Below are 23,230 nucleotides of genomic sequence, written 5' to 3' on the forward strand. Positions count from 1 at the left end.
TACACCTATATGGACTTGATACTGTTTATAGTTAGAATGTATCACTATCATCAACCCTAGTAGACTTTCAGTTTTTACTGTCACTCAACTTTGAAGTATTTATACTTTTTCTTGTAGTTGTTTGTATCTGATGAACTTGAAAACAGTATACTGGAAATTCTTCCCTAGGATGATTTTATTTATGTTTCTAAACTTTGTCAATTATTAAGAAAAAAATTAGATTTTTATTTCTCCTCTTGTTTTAATATTATAAATCAACAATAAACTATTAAGTTATAGAAAAACCTAGCCGTAGACAGGAACTGTCTGTTTTCTATATTCTCCTTACCTGGGAGCACATGACTCCCAGGTAACCATGGAGATTAACTAGCAAGCTACCTAACTTGTTTCACACAGATAAGTAGATCCATATACAGAGCTTTCTCTTGTACATGCTTTCTCAATCTCTCTCTTCCTCTCTCTCTCTTTCTTTCTCTCTGTCCATTTTTCTTTCTTTAGATTGAAAATAGATTATTTTATATAATATATTCTGATCACTGTTTTACCCCCTCATCCCCTCCCAGGTCCTCCCTATATCACCATCCATTCACCTCCATGCTTCTTTCTCTCTCTGTAGAAAACAGGCAAATATAAAACCAAAAGACTAGAACAAAACAGAAAAGCAAACAAACAAACAAACAAACAAAAAACCCAAAAAACCAAACAAACAAAACAAAAAACAAAGAAGCATGAGAAGCCCATACACAGGCAGAGACACAGCACACACTAGAGAGTCATAAAAACACAAAATTGGAAACTGTAATATATAACCAAAAGACCAGTCAAGTAAAAATGCCCAGACAAAGCATAATGAGACAAAAATAGACTTCCAAATGCTATTGAGTTAATCTTGTATTGGCTACCTGTCACTATGAGGCCTGCCTTTAAGTGTTGTTTGTATATCCAGTGAGACTTCCTTGGAGAGACAAATATTTCCTTTGTGAGCGATTGCCAGTTGGAAATAGCTTCTTGGTTAGGGGTAGGGGCTCATATCCACTTCCTCATTACAGCGCTGGGACCCCATCTGGCTTGGGCCTGTGCAGGTCCTGTGCGTGCTGTCTCTGTTTCTGTGAGGTCATAAGCCTTGCATATTTCTTGTAGTGATTTTGTTATGTATTCATAGTATCATATACTCTTTTACTTTCAATATACAATAGTCTCATAATTATTATATTATTAATATTGTTATAGTAGTTCATAGTTAAGAACATGCAAACCTGTCTTATCTCTTCTCACGTGATACCAGTTTTCCAGCCAATATCAGCCTCTGCCAAACTCTACATGAATCCTGGTGCAGAATCAGAGCTCAAAACACCCAAACTTGATGGGAATGTAGAAGTACAGAATATTGCCATTGAGCTGACGAAGCCTCAGGTAAGGTTCCACTAGTTAGCTCTGGCTTTAATCAGCCCTGAATCCTGATTGTTCTTGTGTTTGTCATTAGTCATTCTCTGTGGTGTGGTGGTACCTTTGTTTCATTCTGTTGACATTCGATGAAAAAGATGTAAAGATTTTAAAAAAAGAGAGATTTCAGACAGTTTCCATTAATTTGATCTTTTTCACAAACTATACTTAATCTTATTAAGCTGTACTGAAAGATGTTATTCCCTTTGAAATCATAATTATAGGAGAATTTCAGTATGCTTTTCTCATTTTTTCTTCTCATCTTCTAGTAGTGTGTATATGAGAGAGAGAGAGAGTGTGTGTGTGTGTGTGTGTGTGTGTGTGTATGAGAGTGCGTGTGTATGTATGAGTGTGTGTGTGTACATGCATGTGTGCATGTATGTGCGGTCAGAGGGCAGCCTGAAGGAGTCACTTATCTCCCTCCACCTTGTAGGCTTTTGGGATTGAAGTCAGGCTGTCAAGCTTGGTTGGAGCCTCTAAACCCTGCTTAGTTATGCATCAGTTTTCTGGAGCAGTTTGGGAGTTAGCTGCTGTAGCTGTGGCAAAAGTGAGAGTCCAGAGGAAAAGCAGGCAGGCTCGGAGACATACACAACCAACACTGGGAGACAGGCCCTTTTATTATTTCTAAGATACATATTTTTTTCCGTTTTAGAATATCTGAAAAAATAGATGTGTACTTCTGGTTCTGTGGTAGTTTAAGTAGCAGTACCCTTCTCTTTTATAAAAGAGCTTAAAGTATTGTGCTGTAATTTCTAATTGGTAATGTTATGTTTAATTAGGTATAGTTAGTATATTATTGAATTATCAGAGATTTTTGGAGTCCTCTAGAAAAAGAGAATCAAATCTAATTTTATTTACATGTTCACTGTAACAAACCCAATTTTCTTCTTGTCTCAATAGTATTTAAGTATGATTGACTTTTTGGAGTCACTGGATTATATGGTTAGAAATGTGCCATACAGGAAGTACAAACCTTGCTTACCACTTCACACCAACTGTCGGCAATGGTAAGTTAGAATTCCTCTCTCTCTCTCTCTCTCTCTCTCTCTCTCTCTCTCTTTCTCTCTCTCTCTCTCTCCCTCCCTCTCTTCCTCCCTCTCTCCCTCTCTTTCTCCCCCCCCCTCTCTCTGGGGGGGGTTGTGGGGGTGTGGGTGTGTTGTGTGGCATATGTAGATGCACTTGCCTGTGTGAGTGTGTATGGAGAGTGGGGGTGGATGTTGGATGTTTTTCCTGATTGCTTCTCTCATCCCTACTCTCTGAGTGTGCTCTCATTGAGCCTGGCCATCTCCTATTGCCCCAGCACTGGGGCTGCAGCTGTGGGCCAATGAACCCAACATTTACATGCATTCTGGGGATGCAACCTCAGGTTCTTACTTGCTCATTGAGTGCTTGAGCATGGAGTCATCGCTTTACTCTTGTTCTTTTGTTTCTAAGAGATGAGTATCATATCGTCAGCGCCTTCAGAGTCAAGAAACCTTTAAGGCCTTACTGTCCAGACACTTTCAGAAACAACAAGAAAAGAGATCTTTTCTGTCTGTGCTGTTCCTCCCCCCACCCCCCACTACTGCCTCATTTGATATTCTGCTTCTGGACTCCTAAAGTTTATCTTAGCATTCAAGACTTTGAACATGTTTTTAAAAGTCTTGTCAATTTTCCACGTGGACTCAAGGTCATAAAAACACAGCCTGTAGCCATGTTTCACTGAGCAGTGGAGGTGTGTGTATGAAATGCATTTCATGATCATGTGGGTATCATGCAGTGGGAACTAAAATAGCCATGCCATCACGAGACACTATAACTCTGTGAAGCCACTGTGCTGGATGTGGCCTGCCGTTGAGCAAGAAGTTGGTATTAAGCATGTGACTGGACCATTTTCCACATGTACCATTTTGCACGGTTGTGCTTTGGCATATTGTCCTCCTGGAGTGTTTCTCTGCTTACTGTTTAGGCCGGAGAGTTGTACTGGGGGCTTGCAGTGTTACTGTTGGAGTTACTAGAACAACAAGAAGAACAACAACGTCAACAGTGTGGAATCTCTGAGAAATCTAATCTGTTTTCTTGCATCTTTATATTCACATGTACATTAACAAAATTTGACTTCAGGTGGAAATATGCTATTGATTCTGTTCTTGAAGTTCATGTAAGAAGATATACACAACCGTGGTCATGGAGTAACATAAAAAAACACAGGCAGCTACTCAAGAGTTACAAAGTGGCCTACAAAAACAAGTTAACACAAACCAAAGTCTCAGAAGAAATACAGAAACAAATTCAGGTATATTTTGCATGTTACTACTGCTAACTTCTAATCACCCTTTAATATTCTGTCTCTCACTCTATAGCTCTGGTTGTCCTGTCACTATGAATACCAGGTTGGCCTCGAACTCACAGAGATCTGCCTGTCTCTGCCTCCCAAGTGCTGGGATTAAAAGTGTGAACCACTGCATGCAGCTCCTTTAACATTCTTATGTATCTGGTTTGAATTGGAATATAATTTGACAATGAACAGACGCATACATGAGAAAATAGTGTTTTTCCTTACCTTTTCATTTCTTTTTCTTAACCAACAATCCCTTTTCCATAGCATAATGTCACATTTAGTAAAACTGCTACAGGTTACGTGAGAAAATGTGTCTCGTTTTCCTACGACTGTTTAGAATATGGACATTAGTTCATTTGTTAGATCTTGTTTGTTCATAAAAATTCCCATACTTATACAATTCTGTTCTCTCCATTTTAGAGCTTAAAATATTGTTTATAAACAAAACAAATTAAAAAAAAAAAAACTCTTTCCCTGAGAAAGGGTGAGAGTCTTAACTTGTGCCCGGAATACAGAATTTGCTTAATAACATGTGGTGGCCGTGGCTGCCATTCAGTCACTGTGTCCAGGATATAAGACGGGGCTGGACTCCTGTGCTTTGGAACCATAATAATGACCAGTGTGATACAAGAGGGGCATAGGTGTGGGGACAAAGAGCTCTAGGAGCTTGGTGTTTACCAGGTGTTCTGGTCACAGACACACAGACGTGGGTTTCTCAGCTGCTCAAGTTTCTTCTCAGGAGTAAAATGAAAACAGCGTCTGTCTTATAGTCCTGGCAGCTGTATGAACAAATTCACAAGGGTTCAGGTCATCTAATTAATGTTAGAGTCTCAGTTTCTCCTTTAGTCTACTTGGTGACTTGAGTAGTTTACATTTGTTTTTTTTTTTTTTAAAGTAGTGATATAATGTCTATAAAATAATACAGAATAGGGGAGAGTAAGAAGTAACGATCACAAGAAAGTACCTAAAACTGCTCTCCAGTTTTTATTCTTTTAAAAATTTTATGCCTTTAAAATTATATGTACATGCATGTTTCTGTGTTTGCTTGTACACATAAGTACAGATATTGGAGGAGGCAAGAAGGGGCATCAGATGGCCTGGGGCTGGAGTCACAGGTGGCTGGGAGCTGTCAGATGACTGAACTGCAGTCTTTGCAGGGAATGCAGTGCTGTTTTCTGGCATTTCTTAGTTCTTCACATCCCCTCCTTTCATAAAAAAAAAAAAAAAAAAACCTTTGAGAAGATGTACTTATGTGTGTGAGTGTCCTCCCTGCATTTAGGCCTGAGCACTGCATGTGTGCCTGGTGCCTATGGAGGTCAGAAAGGACATCCAGTCTCCTGTTACAGGTAGCTGGGTGCTGGGAACTGAGCTTGGATCCTTTGTTAAAGCAGCCAGTGGTCTTGAGGTCTGAGCCGTCTCTTCAGCCCCAGCATAGTTCCTGTCGAAAGCATTCTTACTTTATTTGCAGTTATCTAATAACCCACAGAAAATGCTTTATTTTCACACTGTTGAGTAATGATTTAACTTTTTATAAGACCTACTTTTCTTACTAGGAAAATTAAAATGATTAAAAGCATGTTTTAGCTCATGCTTTCATTAGACACTGCCAGTGTTGGAACTGCCGAGATGAATATGTTAGTCATGGGGTGTGCTGTATATAATCATTTTTTTTTCTCTTGTTTTTCAGGACTTGGAGAAAAGTCTAGATGTTTTTAACATAATTTTAGTGAGACAACAAGCACAAGTTGAGGTAATCATTTTGCCTAACTGACTTTATTCTTTATTCAGCGAGTTAATACCAGTTCTTTAAGCCTGGGATGAAGAAATCTGAATCTTATGGGAAGTTACTAAGATTTACCCAAATGAGAATAGGGATGGATCCTTATTGTTTCATTATGTCTCTAGGGAAAACTAACTGGAAAACAGCTGTTAACAGGAAGAGCTTTAAAACTAGGCAATCAAAACTTTGTGACATCGTAAATCTAAGTTCCCTGTCACTCTAGCAGTTCGAATGTCAGTTAACATTTGCCATCAGGTGCATGCTCTTCCTTAGGACTTAGCAAAAACTTAATGAGTTTCTGTCATTCTAGATTCTGGTTAAGTGTGTAGACCTGAGGGCCAGAGGGTCCCAGTTTTGCAGGCTTTTGTTTTTATGACTCAGCATTAGCTATCTAATCTCTTTTGTGCTTTGGTTTTCTCATTTATACAATGTAACCTGCATCTTGGGTTTATTGCTGGGGAATATGTGATAATTCATTTAAAACACTTGGTCTGTTATGGGCCTGGCCCTTAGGAATGACTGTGTAAGTGATTTTTTTCACCTTTCTCTTTATCATTTGTATTAGCGTATGGAAGTGAGCAAAATAAAGAAACCCCTTCCAAAGGGAAAGAAGGATAATAAATACACAATTAAACAAATACACACATACACAAACAGCAGGGATATAGAGGGTGCTGCGGCTAGGCAGTGATGATCACTGGGATTACAGGTTTAACCAGGACAGCAGCGCAAGCTTCACTCAGAGAGGACTGGACTGATGACCCAAGGAGGTTGAGAGAGACATCAGAAAGATGTGGACAGGCAGAGCTGACCCGGGAGGAAAGAATAGACTGTACCAGTTGAAGGCTTTTGGCCTGGGGAGAGTGGCAGCCACTGTGATTTACAGGAAGTGGCAGGGTGGAGTGGAAGTGGTGCTGCTGGGAACAGGGAGGTCACCAGGCTGTGTGGGATTTTATAAGCAGCAGTGGATTTTGGCTTGAATTGGCAAGTCATTAATACTGAATTTGAGAAGTAGGATATTATAATTGGGGATGCTTTAGAACTCGTTCTCGATGCTTTGCAAACAGCTTTAGGAGAGAACAAGAAGATACTAACAGGGAGGCCAGTTGCTACTGAGCTATCAGGTGAGGAGTGGCAGGGGAGTGAGTAGGTATTTAATCTCACTCAGGGGTTTCCACTCCACCTTTGATCATTCATTTCCCAGAAAAAAGACACACAGTCTTTATATTTACAATAAATTTTAATCAGCATTAGAGCGGGGCAGATACCCACCCTATGTGCTATAATGTCTACATTCCTGCCAGTAACACCGAGATATGACTTGCCATGTTCTGTGTGGCCCACTCTTATTCCAATTGGCTAGCTAGTCCACAAGGCTAGTACTTACAACCCCTTACCCCATGGCGTCTTCTCCTCTCTCCATCTTCTACTTCCCCTTCATGGTCCTACCTCAGACACCAAGCCTGGGAACCTAAACCCCACCTCCCTTCTGCCCAGCTATAGGCTGTCACCATCTTTATTCAACCATTAGTTTTAAATTAAGGAGTAATGTATGCATGGCTGCCAAGCCTTGAAGGGTGAGAGGGAGGAGGCAGTATTTAGCATTATAATACATAGCAAAAAACCAAACCTCCACAGGGGAGGAACAGGGGAGGAGCTTGGTTTCAGTGGAGGGGATAGAATGTTCCAGAGTCTAGATGGTTGAAGGCAGAAACCATATAACCAGATACAGGCTAGAGATAAGAGAGTTAAAAAGCCTTGGGTTATTTTGGTATCAACAGTTGAAAGTATAGATCAGTCCTTAAACAAGATGGGGAAGACTGGGTGGAGCAGCTGGGGTACAGTGTAAGTAGATCTCACCGTTCAGAAGAGAAGTCTGTTGCACGTGTAAATTCAGGATGGGTTAGAAGTGTGAGACTGGATAAAGTTACCTAAGGAATTAGGGAAGAGACCATAAACCTGCTGTCCTGCTTAGAGAGATGGGAAACAACTCAGAGGTGACCATGTGGGTGTTGCCAAGTTGAAGGAGGGAAGCTTTATTAACACAGCTCCAAATTCAGGCAGAAAAGGGCTTCTAGGCAGAGAGCACCTGACCCCCTGTGGCTACCTGTGATGGACACATCTGAGTGGCAGCTGAGCTGACTCAGAGATGTACGCTTACACCTGTGGAATGCTTTCAGATAACATTTCTTCCTTTTTTCTTTTTGGATGACTGATATCTTTCTCTCTTCTTTGCTCACTGTCTATAATACATTCATGTAAACATCTATATAAAATGTATATAATATAAACACTCAGAGTGTATATATGCACACATATGTTAATGCTAGAATGAAAATACCACACTTGATATATCTTGATGTCTTCTATTTCATCTCTTCACTCTTGAATGCTTGTATCATGGGAGACTTAGGACTGAATATTTTCTCTGTGCTTAGCCTTATATTTGGTCATCAAACATCCTCTTTCATTTTAGAACTTATTTTTTCCCTTTAACTTCTCTTTTTGGATTGTTTTACTTTTTATTATGGGATACTTAATTATGTTAATGATTTACTATCCATTGAAAATTCTCTTAAAAGTGAGTTTGAAGATTGTTGAAGATCAGAGACTGATGATAGAGTTTAAATCATTTACTCTTCTTTTCCCATACTTGTTTTCTGGTTTCTGAAAAAGTAGGGGAGGAGGCGGAGTAGGAAGCATCTTAGGCTGTATTTGAAGTAAGAGGCGAGATGGATTTGAGGGCTGTTTCTATCACTATTTCTTTGTTCCACCACAACCTAGTTAGCAAAGCAGTAATGCATGTCCATTCTGAAATGTGCCTTTTAGAACAATACATTTCAGATGCAGAAGCGTCTTCATTTTAAGAATTGTTTTAATTTTACAAACCCATGATTCCAGTGTCTCCTTAAACACCTGCACATTACAGTACACAGAGAAATTAATTCACAGTCTCAGTTAGTGCTAGACAGTGTGCCTTCTTTAAATTCTATCAGTAGGCATAGGAAGTAGGTTATCCATAGACCACACTATCCAGGCCATCCTATGAGGATCATTTCAGTAAAAAATGACTGGCCTCCTCTCCTGTCTTACTTCATTGAAGCATTAAACAAAACTGACCATGGATATACTTAACAGTGAACAGAGTATTTCTTCTGAATTAATCTTCAGTTTTCATTTTTCAGGTCATTCATTCTGGGCAGAAATTAAGGAAAAAGTCTGCAGAGGCAGGAGAGAAACGTGGCTGGTTTAGTGGGTTCTGGGGAAAGAAAGAATCTAAGAAGAGAGATGAGGAATCATCAGTCCCTGAGAGTAAGTCTCAAGGCAGGAGTCATGGACCTGAAGGGAAAACCACACAGACTCTGCCCCACACAACCAGCAGAGGCACACACGAATGATATGACAGGCTACATAATTGCTTTGTTTATCTACCTGGAGAAAAACTTGAAATTTATTGAACAATGGCTTGTGAGAAATTAAACATGTTTATGCTTAGAGGTCTCAGCATCCAGCATTCCTTATTGTTAAGCTTTAGAGGGATTTTAATGACAAGTTTATTTTTTGAAAATTTTAGGGAATTTAAAAATATGTATATCTGAGAACTGAATTTTCTTAACAGCGAATGTCTTTTTGCAGTTTTTTAATACAAACAGGCAAACACAGGGTGTTTGTTTTAATTAAGCCAAAGTGGTGTGTTGGAGGGAATTAGGTAGTTGGTTTTGCTTTAGCATTTCTGTCTGTAGACTTAAAAAAAAAAAATGATCTGTAAAACCAAAGCCACTCATTTCCTGAATGACTGTCTTCTCTCATAGCCATCGATGACCTTATGACTCCAGAGGAAAAAGACAAACTCTTTACTGCCATTGGGTACAGTGAGAGCACATACAACTATGCTTTGCCCAAGCAGGTAGGTGTCAGATGCCGTCACAAGTGTTTTAACTCACTTGCTGGATTATCTTGAGTTGGATTAAATTAGTGATGTTCTAAGTAGCTACTGAAAATATGTTGTCCTCAGTTTCATTGCCATATGCTGTTCTGGGGCCTTACCAGTCAAGGTTTAGAATATTGCGAGCATCCTAGAGTCTCCCACACCTCCCCTCCTTTCTATCCAGAGCTAACCCATGTCCAGATTATTCCCACAGGCAGGTCTTTCATTTCCTTTTGTGTTTTGCTATAGACAGGATGATTTTGTTCTGAATGTTTTTTTGTCTTTCTGTAAACGGAGGCACACGGAGCGTTTTTCTCTTGTCTGGCTTTGCTGCTGGAGTCATCGCTACTGCTGTACCTAATATATTTTGCTCATTTTCATTGCTGTGTAGGATTCTATCATTCGAAAATACCTGAACTTACTTTCTTATGCTTTTTTAAAAAAGCATTTGAGTTGTCTTTATTTCTATTTCGCGTTCTTTCTTTTTTAACTCGTGTTTTCATTTCCACTGAGTCTGTACCTAGGAGTGAGATTGTTGGGTGACAGGGCAGATGTATGTATAACTTAAAAGAAACAGATTCCCTAAACATCACTCACTGTGATAGCTATTCTTTATGAAACATAAAGTAAGAGGATGGTGTGCTACCCCACTGTAGTTTTAATCTGTATTCTCCAGTAACAGTATTGAACATGTTTCCACGGCTTGTTGGCCATTCTGGCTCATTTGTACGTGCCCATTTTAAGTCGGGTAACGTTTGTCCTTTTGCTGTCTCTGGGGCTCTGCGGATTGACTTACAGCTATGTCCTGCCTTTTGCATTTGTGTATAGCCTTTAGAGTGAGCGATCTGGAAGAGATGGGCATGCCCGCGAGTTGCGTCTTGTGTGCCTGTCGCTCTCTCTGACCTTCACCCGTATTTCCCTTCTCTTGGATGATGCCTGCTGTTCTCTTCCCTCTAAGGAAGAGCTGCTTGTACTGTGCGCCTCCCCGTCTTAAGGATACTCCCCTACCTTGTGTTTAGAATTCTAGGTTGTTCAATTCTTTTTTTTTTTTTTTTTTTTTAAAGAGTTTTGAGTTCACAATTCTATTGCTGTTTGGCTTTTACTGTTTGTGAGCCATACTCTATCTTAGTGATGTGTCTGCTCACTCAGTTCCTGTGTATGATGTTTTAATCAATGAAGGACGGACATTTTTGTTTTCTTAAACTTTTATAGTATAATTTTCCTTTATTTTTAAATTCATACACGAATACAATGAAATATGATCAAATCTACCTCTGTTTCCCTTTCCATATCTCCCCAACTATTATTTTCTTTCTTCCTCCACCCACTATCCTCCCTGACTGTAACATCGCACTAAATCCAGTTAGTATTGCTCATGTAAGACATGGGGTCATCCAGTGGAGAAAGTTTTTAACTCTTTACTTTAGGTTTTCAGTATTTACTGTGGTATAAATTTATACTTGCTTTTGTTTACATAGGTGGAATGTCCTAAGTCTCATCAGTGTGGATAGTTTCTGCCCCACTGCTCTCTAGATCCTTCTTTGGCATGTGAGCTATGCCTTTGTGGCGTCTTCTGTCCCCCTTTCAGCTCCCCACATTTCTGTCTCTCCACTCTTCATCTGGAGACTTTCCTCTAATTCTTTTTAGCCATTTGTTTCTGGGTCTCAGGACTAAACCCAGACTAGAGGGCATTTAATCAGCGCCCTGCCCTGTGTAGTGTTTTCTTGGGAGGCTCATTTCATAGGCTGCCTTCATGCTCTTAAAAGCTCACATGCTTTGAGGGGAAATACATCCCCAAATTCTGTATTATCTCCCCAATGGTTGTCTGTTCCAACTACATTTTTGGTTTGGAGTATCACAAGAGCACATATTTATGTGTAATGGCTGTGTGTGTGTGTGTGTGTGTGTGTGTGTAAAATCCTATAGCCATCTGGCAGGTATTTCTTGTACATACATAGTTTTTCTTTTCTTCAGCTAGAGGATTGGTCTGAGATGCTTAGTTTGCTTAAGTGAAGGCTTCTCAATGGACACTCTGCTTCTGTCACTTTCTGTTACTGTTTCTTTAAAACTAAGCAGACAGACTTGTATCCTTTGTAAGTGTGCTGTCTGTCTGATAGGCTTTCATTGAGTTTTCTAGTCTTGTTCATTCATGGAGAGTATGTAGGTGCTGGGACCCACAAGCTTTGTTGAGTTGTTTGATGAGACACCATATTTAATTAAGGAGAAACCATTAAAACTAGCGATCATTTGCATGTTAACTGTTTTTATTTATTCCCGTTTAGTATGTGGCCCATATACTGACTCTGAAGTTGGTGAGCACCTCTATTATAATAAGAGAAAACAGGAATGTTCCAGAAATCTTGAGAATTCAGATAATTGGCTTGGGTACCCAAGTATCCCAGCGACCAGGAGCACAAGCGTTGAAGTAAGGTTTAAGAACTTATTTTTATTTGTGGCCCTGAATAAATAATCTTATGGAGCATGAAAGAATACTGAAGAGAAACAGCTTTCATTCATTTCTTTTGTTTTGCATGTTTTGTTGTGAATGATGTAATTTACTTTTCTATCCTCCTTTTCTGCAAGTGTGTATCAGGTAGTGTTTTATTTAGAATGCACCGTAGTAGTGGTTCAGGGTACAGTACATTTCTGTTTTCAGGATATTTATGTTGTATCTGATAAAAGGATATGCAGAAGAACTAATTCAAGACTTTAACACATTAGACCGTTTACTGTAGAACATGGTGTGTATACAACAGGTATACTGCGTGGCTCAGTTGTGGGGGAGGGTAACTGAATCGGTAGGAGTGTAGACTGCTGGATGGGAAGGGCTCCAAGAGAAGCAGGAGGCAGCTAGAGGATGCAGAAGTAGTGCAGAAACACGGTGTCAGCATTATCTATGTTTAAACCATGTGGTCAGAACCTGTGCCATGTCCTGGGCTTGACTAATGTAGGCTTTTCCTGTGGATGATAAACAGCTACTGAGACACCGATGCACAACAACAGAAGCAGGGTTTGTAGGTCAATGAAGGCCGGCCTAAGAAGATGAACTGTAACCTTGGGCATAGGGCTGGTTGCCAGGGGAATTTCCAAAAGGATAGTTATAATTTTATCTGTTATATGCTTGCTCTTTCCTCATTGAATAGGATAGAAGCAAAATTAGAACACTGGTACGTCACAGGTTTGCGACAACAAGACATCGTGCCATCACTGGTGGCTTCCATTGGTGACACCACATCGTCCTTGCTCAAAATTGAGTTTGAAACCAACCCTGAGAACAGTCCTGCTGACCAGACTCTGATCGTTCAGTCACAGCCTGTGGAGGTCATCTATGACGCTGTAAGTGTAGTCAGAAAGCGACTTTGCAAGCTGTCTCTAGGCTTGAGGGATGGATTACTATGAGCGTGCATGAGAAAACTGAGTGTGCTGTGCAAACACGAGGCTCTGAGTCTGCATCCTCAGCGTTCAAGTAGAAGACTGGCATGGCAGGTGCCTGTACCCAGCACTGTGGGATGTGGGCAGGATTGCTGGGACTTGTTGGCCTCCAGCCTAGCTCCATGTTCATGAGAGGCCCTGTTTGAAGGGAATGAGGTGGAGAGAGTGACAGAAAAGGACAGCAAATTCTCCTGTGGCCTCTGTACATGATCATGGTGCACTCAGCCACGTACACACATGATTATATACACACATGCATATGCCATATACATACATACACATACACAAAAGATAAATTTAAAAAGTTTTTTTTTTTTTTTTTTTTTTTTTTTTTTTAAGGGATGAAAGGATGGCCCAGGGTAAAGGCACTTACCATGCAAGCCTAATGATCTGAGTTTAGTTGTAGGAACCCAAGTAAAGGCAGTAGGAGAGGATTGACTTCACAGAGCTAGCCTCTGACCCCAATACATGTGCTCTGACATGTGTGTTCACAAGCACTCACACAAAATGATCAAATGAAGTTGAAAACGTTTTTACATTGTAGTGCAGCACCCATGACATGATTTACCATCTTACACATTTTAGGACTATGGTTTGGTTTGTTTAGCACAGTCACATCTGTACTAAGTTCCTGTACAACTGATCTCCAGAACTTCCTTTGTCATATAAAATCTCTCATATCCTTATAATCAAGTCTTATATGTAGGTAAGAGTGAATAGTTTTTCTCTGTTTCTTTTCTAAATGTCAAAGTATGACATAATCTAAGTTCAGTGTTGAGGGATGGGCTTTCCTCTCTAACTGGAGGCTGAAACTAGTCATGCCAGTTGCTAGTTCCACAAGCCACTTAGATCTCTTGTTACTGCCACGATACATACAGCTTCTCCTCTCTCCTGTTAGCTCACTAGGCTGGTCCTTGCTCATGGTTGTCTCTCACTCTTGAAGGGCAGTAGTAGCCTAATAGTTTTGGATTCCGTGCTTCAAAGCCATAGCTGCTTATAAATGAGGTGAATTCTTTCTAACATAGATTTAACATATAACCTGCTGTGTTTTAAAATTCTTTTACAGAAAACTATCAATGCTGTTGTTGAATTCTTTCAGTCAAATAAGGGGTTGGATCTTGAGCAGATTACATCAGCTACACTGATGAAACTGGAAGAGATTAAAGAGAGAACAGCTACAGGTAAAATCTTCAGTGTGTCTGTCAACACCAGCTAAACTCCAAACATGGCTGTTGTAATGGAAACACTGCATTTAAAGTAGTTTAGGGTTTTATTTCTTCTTCTTAAAATTTGTCTGTGTTATACGTTGGCCATGACTAACTCAGAGTTGAATAGACTTGGTAGAGAGGAAGAGAGTAATGGAGTGTGGAGATACTTTTCCTGCATTATAGCCAAGAACCTGAGCCTTAGAACATGACCCCCCACCTCTACTCTTCAAAGCGTTCACCATCCTGTGCATGCCTAGTTTTAAAGAACCCAGCAGACTATTTCATCAGGTTGCTTGTCATTCTATGGCTAGACCTAATTCTCATTATATAGGAGTTACTGTAATAATATATATTAATGTATATTGAGAATTCAGCTTCTGGCAAGACTGACATTACTTGATATCTTTCAAGTGAAATTCTTTGTCTTTTTGTTAGTAGTATCACCCTGTACAGCTTGATCACATCATTGTTTTCCTGGCCTTCCTTTAGGACTTACGCATATCATTGAGACTCGGAAAGTTCTCGATTTAAGGATAAATCTGAAGCCTTCTTACCTGATAATTCCACAGACAGGTTTTCACCATGAAAAGTCAAACCTTCTCATTTTAGATTTTGGTACTTTTCAGGTAGGTTTATGTGTACATTTTTCTTTCTTTGATAAACTTGGTAACTGTATGTCTGATAGTGTCTTATTTTTCTTCAGTTCACTTAAACTAACTCTAGACTTATTACATATGTATTATATGGCTACCCAGACAAAGAATTTCCTGTAATGGCAATAATTTAGCATTGAAAACTGGATGGATGGCTTTTGTTTTCCAGATGGAAACCATCTTAGTTTTCATGGTTTATAGAGTTTAATTTTACAGTGTCCTTTTCTGGGCTATAGATTTTGACATAAAATTATAATCTCTATCTCTATATATCTGTCTGTGTGTATATTTGATTGCTCTTAGTAACTAGAGTGGGATTTTGGATTTTCATCTCATTGAATCTAAGCATTTGACAAAAGGTTGGAGTTAAACTGAGGGGAGCCATTATTCTATCTGGGAAAAGGAAGTAGAGGATGGAGCTGAGTCCTGATGGCCTCTTTCATGGTAGTGTTCAGAAGGCGAAGAGTTCAAGGTGGACAGTAGTTGAGCTGAGCATAGTTGGCAGGCCCTCTTAGGAGTCAGGCAGAGGAAGGAGCATTCCTTCTGGAGAGGTCATTTGAAGCAGACATCCGTGTAATTGGCTCAGTGACTGCAGACGCATCCATTACTCAAGTGTGACAAACTTGTGGTGAGGTAATATACTCCTAACAGAATGCTCACAAATCACCAGGAAGTTAGGAAATCTCCTATCTTTAGTTAGAAGCTTTGAATTGTGACTAAAGTATGTTGATATATATGTATACTTTTCTGTTATATAAAGAAATTCAGTTTTTTTCCCTTCACTCCATTTTAGCTCAACAGTAAAGACCAAGGCGCACAGAAGACAACTAATTCATCCCTTGAAGAAATAATAGACAAGGCATATGACAAGTTTGATGTGGAAATAAAGAGTGTGCAGTTGCTCTTTGCAAAAGCAGGTCAGCCACTGCTCAGCTGTCAGGGCGAGCAGATAAGCTCCAGTAGCTTTGGTAGAGTGTGTGCATTGTTAGCCTCGGCACTCTGCATGTGTGTGTCTGTTTGCTCATGGGCATCAGTCCCTCGTGCACTTGTCCTGTCTGCCATTTTAGAAAACCCAGTAGGAGTGGCCCAATGCAGAATGCCACAGTTATAATAGAGGTCAGCTAGGGTTCCTAGTACCATTTGAACCTAAGCTCATGTGTGGCCTCTGTTTATAGCATGACCACAAGATGTCAGAACACAGCAGAAGTTACAGTTGGTTCTGGCTCTCCAGTCCTAATGCCTTGAGATGCTTCTATGTTCTCCTTGCTGCCTTTATTTGAAAATATTTACTGTTTTAGCCCAGTCTTTAATTTTGTATTATTATATCTACTTTTATAGATGTCTGAGAAAATTATATTTAAAGAATACTACATCTAAAACCACTACAATAAGCTTGTTTGATTCAAAAATCCTAAATGTGAGATGTTCTAAAATTGGAAACAATAACTGCTGATATGATGCCATAAGTGAATAGCACCACACACAGTCTCAGATGATGGGTTGCCCTCAAAGCCCACATGCCCTGCGGGTGCCAGGTTACACAGCTGGAGTTGTGTGTAGAGTTGGGTTCCATCCCCAGGATATCTCGCTACATTTGTACATATTTTCAGATCTGACTTAGATCTCCTCTCCGATGTACCGTGTTTTCATTACAGATACGCATCCTGTAGATATGCTCTTAAGACTTAAATAGTTTATGTCCTCAAAGCTTTGGTGTTTTCTGTTGCTTAATTACAGCTTTTTCAGTCCTCTATATTCTTTTAGTTACTAGAAGAAGTAAGTGTTGATTAAATATCTCTGAGTATGTCATTTTGTGCACGATCACCTGAGGACAGAATCTCTGCCCACCAGGCTGTGCTCTTCCTTGCAGTGAGATCTGTTAACATCAAGATGACATGTCTGCTCCTGTCTCTAAAGAGCTTCAGGGGTTCTTAAAAGAGAGTCTTTACACGGGCTGTAAGAACTGCCCTTTGTTTTGCATTCCCTTACCAATAATTATTTGAACAGTGAGCTCTTTAGTCCCTGTCATGGATGAAGATCTGTGTTTGACTGTGTTAGCCATGTGGAAAATCCATCTTTGGAATCTTCCTTTTGGAACAGTGGTGGTTATTACACATGAATTATTATTATTATTATTAATTATTAATCTTCCACCAATCTGTATTAAAATACAGATTATTTAACTTATATGCTGAAGGAAGTAAACATTTTTTCATTGAATTTGTTAAGTATCTTTTAGCAATGTAAAGTGGTTTTGTACAGAATATCTGATTATTTTTGAAAAGTGAATTAATATCAAAATTTTTATTTTTAAAGAGGAAAATTGGAAAAAGTGTAGATTCCAGCATCCATCAACCTTGCATATACTGCAGCCAATGGATATTCATGTGGAGTTGGCCAAGGCAATGGTGGAGAAGGATGTTAGAATGGCCAAGTAAGTATTATTTGTCTTTTGTATTAGAAATTAACAAAGATGCTGCACCCGTATCACCTACTGAAGGTTAAGGAAACAGAGGTGGATATATGTGGAGAGGGAGAAACAGTGACTATTCTATCTTATAACACACATACATTTTAAAGAATACTTGTATAGTCTGTTGTGCTGGCTAGTTTTATGTCAGGTTGATACAAGCTATAGTTATCTTAGAGAAGACAACTTCAGTTGAGAGAATGACTCCATAAGATTGTGCTGTAGGTAGGCCTTTAGAGTATTTTCTTAACTAGTGATTGAAGTGGGAGGGGCCCAGCCCACCTGGGCTAGTGGTCCTGGGTTCTATAAGAAAGCAGGCTGAGCAGCCAGGATGAGCAAGCCAGTAAGCAGCATCCTCCTTGGATTCTGCATCAGTTCCTGACTCCAGGTTCCTACCCTGCTTGAGTTTTTATGCTGACTTCAGTGATAAACTATAATGTGGAGGCCTAAGTCAAATAAACCCTTTTCCCCCAAATTGCTTTTGCTCATAGTGTTCATTACAGCAATAGTAACCCTGACTAAGACATGTTGTCTCTTTTATTTCAGAATTCAAATTTATTTAGATTTTTTTACATTGTATAAATATTGGCTATCTGAGATTCTGAACGTGTGAACATCAAGATTCACTATCAGTGATATAAAAATTTCAAAGGAAGTTAGCTTTTTTGGTCATGAAACCATGCACAATCTTGGAAATGTCTTAAAGGAATAAAGAAATAGAAGCTAGATTGTGAGGCTAGTATATTCTTATGAAATAGTTATGCTGTCTTCCCAAAATCACCTTTACTGAGGTTTAATTGACACTCTGTCAATGTCATTTAATGTGTTGTCCCTGTCTCCATGAGTTCATCGTGCAGTTGAGATAACATGTCGGTCACCTGCAGAAGCTTCCTTGAGCTCCACGTCTTCTCTTTCTTTTTCTGACTTTTTTCCTTAGAAAGTATTGATCTGTTCCTTCATCCTGAAGATTTATTTGGTAGAATTTTCTAGAATGTCCAATGAATGAAATCATTGAGCGTTAGCATTTTTGTTTGGTTTCTCTCAGTATGTTTAAGATTCACCATGGGGTTGCTTGAATGTGTATCTGTAGATTCTTGCAGGCTTAACGTGTTCTAGGCCTACAGCTTTCTTTTAGAGAGTATTTAAAAATCTCGGACATTTTTGTGAATGAGTGTGAACTATGTTGGAAGTGTTCTAGGTGAGCATCGTGTGTTTGAATTTGCCCAGCTTGCCAGTTGAGCTATAAAAAGTGTTCATCTTCTCTACCTACATACAAGAATCAACCGTAGATTGATTCTTGTTGCTGCTTCGTAACTGTAATTTTGCTACCATTATGAATTGGAATGCAAATATTTAGACTTACTGATGGTCTTAGACAAACTCTGTGAAAGGGTTCCTAGATCACCCAAAGGGTCATGGCCCACCCACAGGTTGAAAACCACTGGATTGCTTAAGAAAGATATGATTTAGAAGGTTTAGAAAATTGGTTCACAAAGAACTTTTCCTTCTTTAAGAGTGCTAAGTGTAATGAGATTGAAACATAGCTGGCTAACCCTTGACCTCACCCTGTCGTCTGCTGACCATTCCCTTCCCGTCCCTAAGACCTCACTGTCAAATTGTATTCTTAGATTTAAAGTGTCAGGAGGACTGCCTTTGATGCACGTGAAGATTTCTGACCAGAAGATAAAAGATGTGCTTTGTTTGGTTAACAGTATACCCTTGCCACAGAAGTCATCCACACAGTCTCCAGAGAGACAGGTGAGTATGTGACTAGGGAGAAAATGCCAAGTCAATTTTTAGAAAACCACACTTTCCGAGTAGTGGTGATTGTTTGAGGACAGGCTTTCTAACCACAAGGATTGGGCCTAGTGTGATGGCACAGACACAGGCACATCTCTGATTTCAAGGACAGCCTGGTCCACACAGCAAGTTGCATCCCAGGTAGGGCTACATAGTGAAATGCTGTCTCTAAACAAACAAACAAAACCAGAAAGCAACAGAAATTAAAGGAAGATGTTCACATTTGTGCTGGGGTTCAGGAGTCTCCCGAAAACTGCATAAACACCAATCTGAGTTAGACAGAGAAGTTTTATCAAACGCACACCTTAAGACTGATCGATCAGGGCCGTAGCTCAGAATTTGGGGGTTGAGTGTGCAACCTTTGACATCCTTCTCTGTCATGCGGCTTGGTGGTCGTCTCTGACTTAAGGTATTTTAGACTTAACGGTTCATATTGACCTTTAATTTGATGGGTCCTGAATAAAGCTTTGTGGAGTTTCTTAAAATTAACAAACCTCATACAGAACATTAAAAGATATGTGATCAGCATGACCTTGCTTAGAGTTAAGTTATTTTCTGTGTTAATGACTGCCAGGCATGTTACAGCAACAATATGAAATAGCTGGTAGGCATGGGACAAAATGGCTGCAGCTATGCTGGGGGCGGGGCAGACCTCAACAATTTGTAGAATATACCTTATATAGAACTAGAAATATAAAACTTTAAAATAAATTTGCAAATAAAATTTCAAGTTGAGATTGAAACTTTTTTTTTTTGGTGAGCCTTAAATGTTCTAGGTCACTTTAATTGAATAATCTTTATAGCTTAAAATAAATGTTAGAATTTCCACTTACTTAGAAGTATCAGAAAGTTAGCTAATAATAATGCCATTTTCAAGGGTTCTATGATAATTGTGTACTTTTATATTGTTACCCACAACAAGAGATACAGGAGGATATAGACTTACTCCTTGATTTGTGCATAATCATATCTTTATAAATGTGGAGAGTAATTTTAATATTTTGTAGGTTTCAGATGACTGTTATTTGGCCATTTTCTCTTCTTGAAGATTTGTCTGTGATGCTTGTGCAGATATCTTTCTTTCCATCTTCCTTTATCTTACCTTCTATGTTTTTGATATATAGAGATGTCATCCGTGTTATTTAATCCTTCTGATTAGCATATATTAAAAATATTTGCATTCTTTGCTAGGTAGCCTCGATTCCTGTTTTTTCAGGCGGGACGAAAGGTCTTCTTGGGACTTCACTGTTGCTAGATGGAATTGAATCAGGTGAAGATTGGAAGGGCTGTTTCTCTGTCACACTAAACCTACACATTGTTATGTAGTGAGGGGGTTTGTGGAGAGTCAGGAGTCTTGAGAACACCGCTCTAGCTGTGCTGCCAACCAACACTGACTTCAGGGCATTTTATTCTTTGATGTTCACATCTCATTGTTAGATAAATGAAGAGTCATTTGTTTGTCTTAAGGGTGGGTAATGGGACTTGACAGTGTTTTCTAAAGATTCAATTAAGTTATTGTATTTCTCTGTAATACTTTTCTCTAACCAGGGCTAAGTGATGCCTTACAATTTCAGATTAGAATATAGAATGTCAACATGGTAGACATAAGGTGAATCTAACAAGGTTAAGGCCTGGACACTCTGGTGTCAATTGTGGTGGTCACATCTTGATAATGGTAGATGATGCCCAGTAAATGTTTTACTGGATATTGAATGAATGAGCTAAAGTGAAAAGTAAGTTCAGTTTAAGTTTTAGTACATGCCAGTTCAAGTCCGTTTGGGACATGAAAACTACATTGAAAGTATTTTGTCTGAATATGAAAGTTCTATGTGTAGATGGAGTTTTACACAGATCTAGGCTCAGTGTCCATGTGGGCTCTCAGTGGATACTGTCTGGGTTGATGAGTGTCTCTGTCCTTTAGAGTCTGATGAGGAGTACTTTGATGCTGAGGACGGAGATTCACAGGCTGCTAGAACTGTCAAAGCCTCAGAACTGAAAAAAGCTGCTGAGGTTCCAAATGAGGAGCTGGTTAGTCTCCTACTCAAGTTTGAGATTAAAGAGGTATGTGATTCTCTGTTTATGAGCACGTTCTTGTGGGTCTTCTGTCCTGGGAGCTGACCTCAGCCTCAAGTGCATCACAAGTTTGTTTGTTTGGTTTGGTTTGGTTTTTACAAGCTGATACATGTGAGTGTACACAAATGCATGCACAGTTTCAAAACCGTGGAAATTATTTTTAAAAATGGTTTAAGGGGAATCAGTGTATGTAAACTATTCTGGAAAAACTCAGTCTCTTAATTAGGATATGTGTTTCTGCATAAGATTTTTATTTTTATGTATGGATGTATATATTACCCTCCCCAGCTCCATTCATTTTTTTAATTGATTCTTTAACCTTTTTTTTTTACAGTCCAGACTTTATCCTCCTTCAGGTCTGCCCTCTGACTGTTACATATCTTACATGTCCTCCCTCACTTGCCTGTCTCCAAGAAGATGTCCCCACTCCCCCCCCCCCCCAACCCATCAGACCTCTCCATTCCCTGCCCCAAGTCTCTCAGTGGTTAGGTGCTTCTCTGACTGAATCTAAGCCAGGCAGTCCTCTGCTGTATATGTGTTGGGGACCTCATATCAACTGGTGCATGCTGCCTGGTTGATGGCTCAGTGTCTGAGAGATGTAGGGCGTCCAGGTCAATTGAGACTGCTGGTCTTCCCATGGGGCCACCCTCCTCCTCAGCTTCTTCCAGCTTTTCCCCAATTCAGTGACAGGGGTCACTGGCTTCTGTCCATTGGTTGGGTGCTAGTATCTGCATCTGACTCTTTGAGGTGCTTGTTGGGCCTCTCTGAGGGCAGCTGTGCTAGGCTCCTGTCTGCAAGCACACCACAGCATCAGTAACTGTCAGGGTCCCCGGACCTCCCCCTTAGCTGGATCCCAATTTGGGCCTGTCACTGAATCTCCTTTTCATCCCACAGTCAAAAATTCTGACTCAGAATTGTTTCTGTCTATAAGAACTGCAGGGATAAAAATGGAGAAGATCCTTTCATTTTTTTTTTTTTAAAGCTACTGTTAGGCTGTGGATTCCAGGCTGGCCTTGAACTCACTATCTCACTTTATAGCCTTGGCTCTATTTGAATGTGAGACATTACTCCCACCTCACTCTCCTGAGTGCTGAGATTATAGGTCTCTATGTCACATGCAATATAACATCCCCTTGAGCTAAATAGTGTTGGTCATTGTCATTCATGTCTACCATAAACTTGTAAACTTTTTCTTTAAAAAAAAGATGGCTTAGTCAGGGCTTCTGTATAAGAGAAGGGTTAGTTTTAATTGGTATCAGGAAACCTTTTATTGCTTTCGACATCAGAGTTTCTAAATTCCAATGTGAAGAAAAAAGTCACATAGAAAGTCAAGCATGGTAGTATAGGTCTGTACTTCTAGTTATGAAGAAAGCTGAGGCAAGAGGATTACAGCTTTAGTCTCTGCTGGAGATACAGGGCATCCTGGTCAACTTAATAAGACCCTGTTTCAAAAGAGCAAACAAAAAAGGGGTGGGATTGACTGGAGACAGAGCTGGGCATATGCGGCTTACAGCTTGTGAGGCCTGTACTTCAGTCCTGAGGACTGTTTCTTCTAAATAATAGACACACAGGAAAAGAAAACCCGATGAGATGAGAAGGTCACAGCATATTTTGGGAGTAAAAAGAGATTTCTGTGCCGGGCATATGATTCCTTTTAGCTACATGTGAACATTTGCTCTGTAAATGTCAGCACTCATCTTCACATTGGTGGCAGTGCAGCTTTCTGTCTCCATCTTTGCCTTTCTATGTTCTAAATTTTCTATAATAATTTTATTACTTTGATGATAAAGTGCAAAATAATACAGATATGTTCATGGTTGACTTTGATATTCTAGAATGACAGCCTTCCCTAAATCATCATGTCAGATTTGATAGGTCTTAGTCTTACTGGTATTTTCTTGATCTGTCTCCTATCCTTGGCTTTTGACTTGTCTTTTCATACTTTGACCAACAATATAAGGAAAGCCCTTGAGTCCTGTCTTCAAATGCCTCAGGGTGGTTGCTCTTCTCTTCAGCTGCAGCTGTGCTACCTCAACCATCATTTGCAGAAGTCAGGCTCAGTTCTCTCCCCCACCAACTCCCAGGCTCATGCTCCCAGAAATAAGTCTCAGACTCAAAATATT

The 23,230-nt window shown here is 39.7% G+C and overlaps 1 protein-coding gene across 4 annotated transcripts in view; it reads left to right on the forward strand.

Annotated features, from left to right (window-relative positions):
* Vps13c (vacuolar protein sorting 13 homolog C) overlaps positions 1-23,230 on the forward strand; it is a 148,204-nt gene that overhangs the window by 38,300 nt on the left and 86,674 nt on the right. For all 4 annotated transcript variants that reach the window (XM_076926172.1, XM_076926169.1, XM_076926170.1 and 1 more), the window contains 15 exons: positions 1,286-1,413; positions 2,344-2,450; positions 3,547-3,718; positions 5,451-5,513; positions 8,729-8,855; positions 9,356-9,450; positions 11,754-11,896; positions 12,615-12,807; positions 13,970-14,084; positions 14,601-14,737; positions 15,558-15,681; positions 17,081-17,198; positions 18,863-18,992; positions 20,226-20,304; positions 20,956-21,095. In XM_076926172.1, coding sequence (XP_076782287.1) covers positions 1,286-1,413; positions 2,344-2,450; positions 3,547-3,718; positions 5,451-5,513; positions 8,729-8,855; positions 9,356-9,450; positions 11,754-11,896; positions 12,615-12,807; positions 13,970-14,084; positions 14,601-14,737; positions 15,558-15,681; positions 17,081-17,198; positions 18,863-18,992; positions 20,226-20,304; positions 20,956-21,095 — 1,871 coding nt within the window. The remainder of the gene's footprint in view (positions 1-1,285; positions 1,414-2,343; positions 2,451-3,546; positions 3,719-5,450; positions 5,514-8,728; positions 8,856-9,355; positions 9,451-11,753; positions 11,897-12,614; positions 12,808-13,969; positions 14,085-14,600; positions 14,738-15,557; positions 15,682-17,080; positions 17,199-18,862; positions 18,993-20,225; positions 20,305-20,955; positions 21,096-23,230) is intronic.

The sequence above is a fragment of the Arvicanthis niloticus genome, chromosome 27 (assembly GCF_011762505.2).
Source record: "Arvicanthis niloticus isolate mArvNil1 chromosome 27, mArvNil1.pat.X, whole genome shotgun sequence".
Taxonomy (NCBI): domain Eukaryota; kingdom Metazoa; phylum Chordata; class Mammalia; order Rodentia; family Muridae; genus Arvicanthis; species Arvicanthis niloticus.